At 45.8% G+C, this 9,904-nt stretch overlaps 1 protein-coding gene across 1 annotated transcript; it reads left to right on the top strand.

Moving 5' to 3' along the window:
• Positions 1–1,637: 1,637 nt before the first annotated feature.
• LOC101027393 (alpha-1,3-mannosyl-glycoprotein 4-beta-N-acetylglucosaminyltransferase-like protein MGAT4E) lies at positions 1,638–5,640 on the top strand. Its single transcript, XM_074385743.1, has 3 exons — positions 1,638–1,742; positions 2,143–2,239; positions 4,446–5,640. The coding sequence occupies exons 1-3, from the start codon at positions 1,638–1,640 to the stop codon at positions 5,567–5,569; spliced, it is 1,326 nt and encodes a 441-aa protein (XP_074241844.1). The 3' UTR covers positions 5,570–5,640.
• Positions 5,641–9,904: the final 4,264 nt, after the last annotated feature.

The raw sequence follows: 9,904 nt of genomic DNA, 5'->3' as shown, positions 1-9,904 counted from the left end.
CCCTATGTTGCCCAGACTAGTCTTGGAACTCCTAGGCTCAAGAGATCCTCCTGCCTCAGCCTCCCAAAGAGCTGGGATTCCAGACGTGAGCCACTATGCCCAGCCTACTTTTATAACTCATCACAAAGTGAAGCGACTAAGGGAGAGAAGTATGTTAACCTCTACCAAAATACTAAAGTTGAAGGCGTCCCTGGAAATGGGGGAGATTAGAGAATAGTATGGCCTCAGGAGCATAGAAATCACTGACTACAGTTTTTCTTTTGTGTGCTGATATCACAGGGAAAGAATCAAGAAGAGGTGAGAAGGCATATTAAAGCCTTTCCTCTGATAATCTCAAAGCAATCAGAGAAACACATCTCACCAGAGAAAAGACACTCACAGAGGAAGAGAGCAGCATACAAGCACTTCTGAGGCTGAGCCAGCCTGAATTCCAATAAACCAACACACAGGAAAGGATTTTTTTTTTTACTCTAAGTTAACAGAATCATATTCTAATCAAGGTCTGTGAATAAAGACTGGAATAAGAGGAAGAGGGTGGCGGCAGAAAAAAAAAAAAAGACTGGAATAAATTAAGGATACTCTTCATTAAAAAAAAGTGACAAAGACAGCAATTTGGCATAGCACTTAGCAACACTCAGGGTTAGTTGTTTTAATAGCTTGACTTTTGTTTTAAAAAGTGTGGGAGGCAGGGTGTAGCGGCTCACGCCTGTAATCCCAGCACTTTCAGAGTCTGAGACAGGAGGATCATGTAAGCCAGGAGTTCAAGATGAGCCTGGGCAACACAGGTAGAGCCTATCTCTACAAAAAAAAAAAAAAAAAAAAAAAAAAAAAAAAAAAAAAAAAAAAAAATTAGTTAGCTGGTGGTGTACATCTGTGGTCCCAGCTACTTGGGAGGCTGAGGTGGGAGGATCGTTGTTTGAGCCAGAGAGGTCAAGGCTGCAGTGAGTCATGATCATGCCACTGCACTTCAGTCTGGGCAACAGAGCGAGACCTTGTCTCAAAAATAAAATTAAAAAGTGGGGGTAAGGAGGGTACAATGGCCATCTGTTTACTCAGATAAACTATATCACTAAAGCCTCAGCCAATCCTCCCTCATCATTCTGAAATTGAATCGCTAAGGATATGAAGTGAATGCAACAAATATTGTCACAGGACAAATGACCTTCCTTCTTTAGGCAAGGAATAAGGCTCTATTGTATCAGGTTCGTAGATCAGATAAAAGGGTGTGCTCCGATTCGGTGGCTCATGCCTAGCACTTTGGGAGGTGGAGGTGGGTGGATCACTTGAGGTCAGGAGTTCAAGACCAGCCAGGCCAACATGGTGAAACCCCATCTGTACTAAAAATACAAAAATTAGCCAGGCACAGTAGCACGTGCCTGTAATCCCAGCTACTCAGGAGGCTGAGGCAGGAGAATCACTTGAATCTGGGAGGTGGAGGCTGTAGTGGGCCGAAATCCAGGAAAGAAGTTAACAATGAGGAAAGACAGAATATGAGCGCAGGCAGAGGGTGGTTAATACAAGTGGGGAAACCTTCCAGAGGACAGAAGGGAGGTTCTAGGCATGGATGGGAAGAAGAGAGTCCTCAAGCTCTGCCTGTTGACTTCTTGCTATAGGAACAGTGTCCTGGCACAGACGCGATGCGGTGTTCCATCAGGAAATGCTTCATACTCTCAGTGGGCATTGTATTCCTGTGGCCCTTCATCACTTTGAAAATCCCCAAGGAAACTGAAGACGATCAAAATGTGATGACTATCAAAGGCCAAGTAGCAAGCCTTGAGCTTCCTCAGTTTGGGAACTGGGAACGTAGGGTGGAAATGGTGTGGACAGGCAGATTCTTGAAAGACCCTGGGCTTTCCTTCCTCCTGTACCTTTTAACCTGAGAGCAGGAAGCTCCAAAGGGAATGGGGGTATGGATCCAGGTCTATTAGTTCTCCACATTCGTTAAGACGAAGAAGACAGCAAATACTGCTTGAGCCCTGGATATTTTAGCCAATGGCCAAGCATCCTGAGAATGTGCTGGGCTCACTCTAGGGAAAATGGTTCACTCCACTTTCCCCAGAAAAGCTTATGGGAAGCCACTGGGGTATAAACTTTGTTCTTTTTATGAAATGATATATATGTTTGCCCTTGTCAATGCTCCAGGAGGCCAGTTATAACAGCAGGAAGGACCCAAGACCACTAGAAGATTGGCAGAACCTCACCTTCAAATATATGGAAAAAATCCAGAAGAGAAGAAAGAGTGAGTACCAACAAGAGGGAAGAATTCGTACCCCAGCGGAAGTAGGGACAGAAAGAGAGATCAGCCAGATAGGAAGGAAAGCAGAAGAGGGAAGGAAGAAGACAGATTTGTGCCTAGGAATATTAGATTCTGGCAGACAATTTTCTCCTCCTTCCCCATGGCAACATTTATATATCAGCAATATGAGGAGGAAGGAGAAGAAAGTTAGTTAGCTACCACTTTTCTTTTTTCCCTTCTTGGCAAGTTACTAAAGTTAATTGCTATAGGAAGGTGGACTCACTAGGCTAGAGAACATTTGGATTAGCGGGGGTCTCAGAGTCACATAGTCCAACTCCCCCAGTTTATGGATCAGGAACTAAACTCAGGGCTGAAGGGATTTGCTCAAGATCACACAATCAGCAGAACTGGGACAAAAACTCTGGGCTCCTGACTTCTTTTTTTTTTTTTTGAGACAGAGTTTCGCTCTTGTTACCCAGGCTGGAGTGCAATGGCGCGATCTCGGCTCACCGCAACCTCCGCCTCCCGGGTTCAGGCAATTCTCCTGCCTCGGCCTCCTGAGTAGCTGGGATTACAGCGCCACCATGCCCAGCTAATGTTTTGTATTTTTAGTAGAGACGGGGTTTCACCAAGTTGACCAGGATGGTCTCGATCTCTTGACCTCGTGATCCACCTGCCTCGGCCTCCCAAAGTGCTGGGATTACAGGCTTGAGTCACCATGCCCAGCCTTTTTTTTTTTTTTTTTTTTTTTTTTTTGAGATGGAGTTTCGCTCTTGTTACCCAGGCTGGAGTGCAATGGCGTGATCTTGGCTCACCGCAATCTCTGCCTCCCGGGTTCAAGCAATTCTCCTGCCTCAGCCTCCCGAGTAGTTGGGACTACAGGCATGCGCCACCATGCCCAGCTAATATTTTTGAATATTTAGTAGAGATGGGGTTTCACCATGTTGACCAGGATGGTCTCGATCTCTTGACCTCGTGATTCACCCGCCTCAGCCTCCCAAAGTGCTGGAATTACAGGCGTGAGCCACTGTGCCTGGCCTGGGCTCCTGACTTCTAAGGGAAATCCTTTTCCTTTTTTTTTTTTTTGAGATGGAGTTTTGCTCTTGTTGCCCAGGCTGGAGTGCAATGGCGTGATCTTGGCTCACCGCAATCTCTGCCTCCCGGGTTCAAGCAATTCTCCTGCCTCAGCCTCCCGAGTAGTTGGGACTACAGGCATGCGCCACCATGCCCAGCTAATATTTTTGAATATTTAGTAGACATGGGGTTTCACCATGTTGACCAGGATGGTTTCGATCTCTTGACCTCGTGATTCACCCGCCTCAGCCTCCCAAAGTGCTGGAATTACAGGCGTGAGCCACTGTGCCTGGCCTCGGCTCCTGACTTCTAAGGGAAATCCTTTTCCTTTTTTTTTTTTTGAGATGGAGTTTTGCTCTTGTTGCCCAGGCTGGAGTGCAATGGTGTGATCTCAGCTCACCACAACCTCTGCCTCCTGGGTTCAAGCTATTCTTCTGCCTCAGCCTCCCAAGTAGCTGGGATTACAGGTGTGTGCCACCACGCCCGGCTAATTTTGTATTTTTAGTAGAGACGGGGTTTCTCCGTGTTGGCGACGCTGGTCTTGAACTCCCAACCTTAGGCGATCCTCCCGCCTTGACCTCCCAAACTGCTGGGATTACAGGTGTTAGCCACCGCTCCCAGCTGGGAAGTCCTTTTCCTAATATACCTTCTTCAAAGGACAGATTTGGGAAGATGACAATTGACAACAATAATATAATTGACAACAATCATAATGACTATAATAGCTAATATTTATTGAACCCCTAAACCATATGCCACAAAGTTCTAGGCTCAAAGAAGACTCAGCAGAACCCACAGAGACTCAGCATCACCTAGCTTCATACTTCTCAAACTTTACTGTGCATGCAAGTTACCTGGTGATATTGTGAAAATGCAGCTTCTGATTAAATCTGAGGTAGGGGTCAAGATTCTGTATTTGTAATGAGCTTACAGAGGAGCCTGATGTTGCTGGACTAAGGACCACACTTGGAGTAGCAAGGATGTAAGCATCCTCTCTGCCAAAGGGAAAAACAGGTGGGAAATGAGAGGAAAGAAAGGAAGAGTGAAAGTCCCACATCCTCCCAACCCCTAACCCTTCTGACAACCGTCACTATTCCTGTACGCTGACAGTCGCCCCGATTTTACCTCTCCTTAGGATGGCTGACTGTGGGGATCTCCTCAGTGCAGCAAGGAGATGGAAGCAGCCTCTTGTACACACTGGTCTCCCTGTTCCGTGTTTCTTCTAAGGCTGAGCAGAAACGTCTCACGGTGCTGGTCCACCTGGCAGACTCTGATCTCACCTGGCTCAGAGAAACCGTTGCCCATATTTCAAGCCTCTTCAGCCCACAGATCTTGGAAGGGCAGTTGCTACTGATCCATGCCCCATCTGATGCCTACCCGACTGTGGACAGCATCAGGGATGAGGCCTTTCATGGAGAATTCTACTCCAAGCAGAACATAGATCACGCCTTCCTCATGAGCTTTGCCACAACGCTCTCTGATTACTTCCTGTTAATAGAGGACAATGTCTTTATTGCCCCCAACTTTGTCACCCACATTTATTCAAGGGTGGCCACCATGAAGTCCAACCCATGGGTGCTACTGGAGTTCTCCAATATGGGCTTCCTTGGCAAACTCTTCCACAGCAGGGACCTCCCACTCCTGGCCCATTTCCTCCTCCTCTTCTACAAGGAGAAACCCCTCGACAGCCTGATTTCTCATTTCCGTACCCTCCTGGTCCAGGAAAGCCCAGTCCTCTGCAGACCTTTCCTCTTCTACCGCAGGGTCTCCTACGCTGCCTTTGATCACAAGCAGAAGGCCACAGGACTTCGGAAAATGAACGCCATTGGTCCCGATAACCCACCTGCAGCTGTCTTCACTGATATGCAGGTTTCCAATGTGCATTTCCCCTGGGAGGCCTACACTCTGGATGAGTCATTCTTTTGGACACACAACATTAGTATAGGAAACCACCTGACAGTGGTTCTGAACCATCCAGCAAACCTGAGCAGGGTGCAAGTGATGACGGGCTCCATTGTGGATGGGAGGTATGCCCTGGAGAAGGGGCAGGTGGAGCTGGGCTACGAACCTGAGGGGATGCCTCAGCACTGCACCAGCTTCGCCTTGCTGGGACATCTTTCGGAGGGGCAGATGGATCAAGAGATACTTCTGAAAGGTATGGGGTACCACGTGAGCTGTGTGAGGCTGGTGGTGAAAGCTGGTCAGGCTGGGGGACTCATAATCAGGCATATCTACCTCTGGGAGAAAAATGCCAATTAGCAGCAAGTGGATCAATGCTGAAGACAAATCAGTAGGGGGATGAAAAATTAAAATCTTAAAGCCATTTTGTTCTAGCCTATTTGAGTGGCATAGGGGAGACACAAGGGAATTAAGGGCCAAGAGAGCGGACTGTCAGTCTTTTGGTGCCACCAAGATGTCAGGAGACTTGTTGCTTCCTTTCTACCCAAACAGCTCACGTAGAATATCTTTTGCTGGGGCAGATATAACTTATCCAAATTTGGGATGAGTTGTTGGTCACTCCTAAAATCTTCAGATACCTGGGATGCTAGATCAGCCCAAATCAAGGCATCTGCATATATGTGTGTGCATGCACGTGGATGCACATCTATGTCCACACATAGGCAGAGGTGGGGGTGAGGTATGTGGTCACAGGAAGGCAGGCAGGAAAACCACAGCTGAATCCCTAGAACTGACATCATAAAAAGCCACGAAAGGGACTCTCATTGGAAGTCAAAATCTTGGCCGGGCATGGTGGCTCACACCTATAATCCCAGCACTTTGGAAGGCCAAGGTGGGAGGATCACCCGAGGTCAGGAGTTTGAGACCAGCCTGGCTCACATGGTGAAACTCTGTTTCTACTAAAAATACCAAAAAAAAAAAAAAAAAAAAAAAAGCCAGGTGTGATGGCATGTGCCTGTAATCCCTGCTACTTGGGAGGCTGAGACAGGAGAATTGCTTGAACCCAGGAGGCGGAAGTTGCAGTGAGCTGAGATTGCACCACTGCACTCCAGCTTGGGCAACAGAGCAAGCCTGAGTCTCAAAAAAAAAAAAAAAAAAAAAAAATCTGCCGGGCGCGGTGGCTCAAGCCTGTAATCCCAGCACTTTGGGAGGCCGAGGCAGGTGGATCACGAGGTCGAGAGATCGAGACCATCCTGGTTCAACATGGTGAAACCCCGTCTCTACTAAAAATACAAAAAAAAAAAATTAGCTGGGCATGGTGGCACGTGCCTGTAATCCCAGCTACTCAGGAGGCTGAGGCAGGAGAATTGCCTGAACCCAGGAGGCGGAGGTTGCGGTGAGCCGACATCGCGCCATTGCACTCCAGCCTGGGTAACAAGAGCGAAACTCTGTCTAAAAAAAAAAAAAAAAAAAAAAAAAAATCTGAAGTGCAGGCAAGTAGCAGATGGACAGATAACAATAAAACGAATCCCTTAGCTCTATTCTTTAAGCTGTTTCATAGTGCCAATCTAGTTCCCTCTTTTCCTCATCAACAAACTTGGACATAAATAGGTTGTAACTAGGCTGGGTATGCTGGTTCATGCCTGTAATTCTAGCCTCTCTTAGGAGACTGAGGTAGGAGGATCTCTTGAGGCCAGAAGTTCAGGACCAACATAGGCAACATGGCAAAACCCTGTCTCCACAAAAAATTAAAAAGTTAGCCGATTGTGGTGGCATGTGCCTATGGTCCCAGCCACCCAGGAGGCTGAGGTAGGAGGATCACTTGAGCCCAGGAGATCGAGGCTGCTGTGAACCATGATCATGCCATTGCACTCCAGCCTGGGCAAGAGTGAGACCCTGTTTCAAAAAAAAAAAAAGTTTGTAACTAAAGCTTTACTCTCTCATCAGCAATTCACTCCTTAACCTTGGTTTCTGCATCCACAATGCTACTGAAACTCTTCCCTGCTTGTCATGACGAGAAAGTCAAAACCCAGTGACTTTTTCAGATCTCATTTTAAGACCTAGTCTTAAAAAAAAAGAAAAAGTTAAATTAATAAAAAAAGAGTTAATTTGGACCCCTACCTCACATCATATAAAAAATTAACGGCTGGGCACGGTGGCTCAAGCCTGTAATCCCAGTACTTTGGGAGGCTGAGGCGGGTAGATCATGAGGTCAAGAGATTGAGACCATCCTGGTCAACATGGTGAAACCCCGTCTCTACTAAAAATACAAAACATTAGCTGGGCCTGGTGGTGCGTGCCTGTAATTCCAGCTACTCAGGAGGCTGAGGCAGGAGAATTGCCCGAACCCAGGAGGAAGAGGTTGCGGTGAGCCGAGATCGCGCCATTGCACTCCAGCCTGGGTAACAAGAGCAAAAACTCTTGTCTCCAAAAAAAAAAAAAAAAAAAGGGCTAAGGGATTTCTCCAAAGATAACATACCAGTGGTCAATAAGCACATGAAAAGATTTCATCATCAGTCATTAGGGAAATCAAATTAAAACCACAATGAAATACCACTTCACACCCATGAGGATGTCTATAATTTTGTTTTATTTTGTTTTGTTTTGTTTTTTGAGATGAGTCTCTCACTGTCACCTGGGCTGGAGTACAAAGGTGCAATCTTGGCTCACTGCAACCTCTGCCTCACGGGTTCAAGTGATTCTCCTGCCTCAGTCTCCCAAGTAGCTGGGATTATAGGCACCTGCCACCATGCCCAACTAATTTTTTTTGTATTTTTAGTAGAGATGGGGTTTCACTATGTTGGCCAGGCTGGCCTTGAACTCCTGACCAGCTATAATTTTTTTTTTTTAAGGAAAATAAATGTTGTCTAGGATGTGGAGAAATTAGAACCCTCATATATGCTGGTGGGGTTGTAAAATGATACAACCACTTTGGAAAAGTGTTTAACAGTTCTTCAAAATGTTAGAGTTGCCATATTATCAAGGAATTTCACTCCTAGGTACATACTCAAGAGAATGAAAACATATATTCACACAAAGGCTTATACATGAATTTTCGCAGCAGCATTATCATTAACAAAGCACGGTAACAATCTACATGTCCACCAACTGATGAACGGGTAAGGAAAACATAGTACATTCATACAGTGAAATATTATTCAGCAATAAAAAAGAATGAAACACAGACACATACATGTATGAATCTTAAAAACATTCTGCTAGCCAGGCGTGGTGGCTCAGGCCTGTAATCCTAGCACTTCGGGAGGCCGAGGTGGGTGGATCACCTGAGGTCAGGAGTTCAAGACCAGCCTGGCCATCATGGTGAAACCCCATCTTAAAAAAAAAAAAAAAAAAAAAATTCTGCAACATGAAAGAAACCAGGCACAAAAGGCTACATATTGTATGATTTATTTATGTGAATCCAGAATACATAAATCCACAGCAACAGAAAGTAGATTGGTAGCGAGGGGCTGGGGCAGGGGGAATGGGAAATGACTGCTAACAGGTATGGGGTTTCTTTTGGGAATGATGATAATGTTCTGAAATTGATTGTGGTAATGGTTGTGCTACTCTGTTAATACACTAAAAACCATTAAATTGTGTACTTTGAAAAGAAGGAATTTTGTGGTATGTGAATTATATCTTAAAAAAAAAATTAAGAAACAAACCGGCCAGGAACAGTGCCTCACATTTGTAGTCTCACCTCCTCAGGAGGCTGAGGTGGGAGGATCACTCAAACCCAGGAATTCGAGGCTGCAGTGAGCTAAAATCATGCCACAATACTCCAGCCTGGGCAACAGAGCAAGACCCTATCTCAGAAACAAAAACAAAAGGCTGTAGAAGCAAATTAAATGGTTTAGGCTATCTTGATGGCAACAGGAAATCATCAAACCGTTTTCAGAAGGACAACAAAATGATCTGAGTTGTGCTTTGGAATGATCACTATGGGCATCATGTGAGGACTAGATGGAAAGAGGTCAAGATGGGGAAACTAATTAAAGAAGAAAATAGGCCGGGTGAGGTGGCTCACATGACTGTAATCCCAGCACTTTGGGAGGCCGAGGCAGGCAGATCACCTGAGGTCAGAAGTTCGAGACCAGCTTGACCAACACGGAAAAACCCCGTCTCTTAAAAAAAGAAGAAGAAGAAGAAAATATGGGCCAGGCGCGGTGCCTTACGCCTGTAATTCTAGCACTTTTGGAGGCCAAGGCAGGCAGATCACTTAAGCTCACGAGTTCAAGACCAGCCTGACCAACATAGTGAAACCCTGTCTCTACAAAAAAAAATGCAAAAATTAACTGAGTGAATGGTGCATGCCTGTAGTCCCAGCTACTTGGGAAGTTGAAATGGGAGGATGGCTTGATCCCAGGAGGCAGAGGTTGCAGTGAGCTGAGATCCCACCACTGCCCTCCAGCCTGGGCGATAGAGCCAGACCATATCTAAAAAAAAAAAAAAAAAAAAAGAAGAAGAAGAAGAAGAAGAAGAGGAAGAGGAGGAGGAGGAGGAGGAGGAGGAGGAGAAAACATGTATAAGGTGCCTATTTCAGTGCCTGGCATATTAATAGATACTTGATAAATGGTACTTCCCATTTCTTTCTTCATGGACTGAGATCATATCATGTCACCCTCTGCCTTAGACAGTGGCTGAGGCCTCATTCTTTTGTTTTGTTTTGTTTTGTTTTGTTTTTTTGAGACG

Source organism: Saimiri boliviensis, chromosome 14, assembly GCF_048565385.1.
Source record: "Saimiri boliviensis isolate mSaiBol1 chromosome 14, mSaiBol1.pri, whole genome shotgun sequence".
In the NCBI taxonomy this organism is placed as follows: domain Eukaryota; kingdom Metazoa; phylum Chordata; class Mammalia; order Primates; family Cebidae; genus Saimiri; species Saimiri boliviensis.
This window is presented reverse-complemented; position numbering and strand designations above follow the sequence as displayed.

Excerpts from the sequence above, each read along its gene's own strand:
- LOC101027393 (XM_074385743.1), top strand. The coding sequence starts at position 1,638 with ATGCGGTGTTCCATCAGGAAATGCTTCATACTCTCAGTGGGCATTGTA. Across the intron at positions 1,743-2,142 it reads AAACTGAAGACGATCAAAAT|GAGGCCAGTTATAACAGCAG; the intron begins GTGATGACTATC and ends TCAATGCTCCAG. Across the intron at positions 2,240-4,445 it reads AATCCAGAAGAGAAGAAAGA|GATGGCTGACTGTGGGGATC; the intron begins GTGAGTACCAAC and ends ACCTCTCCTTAG.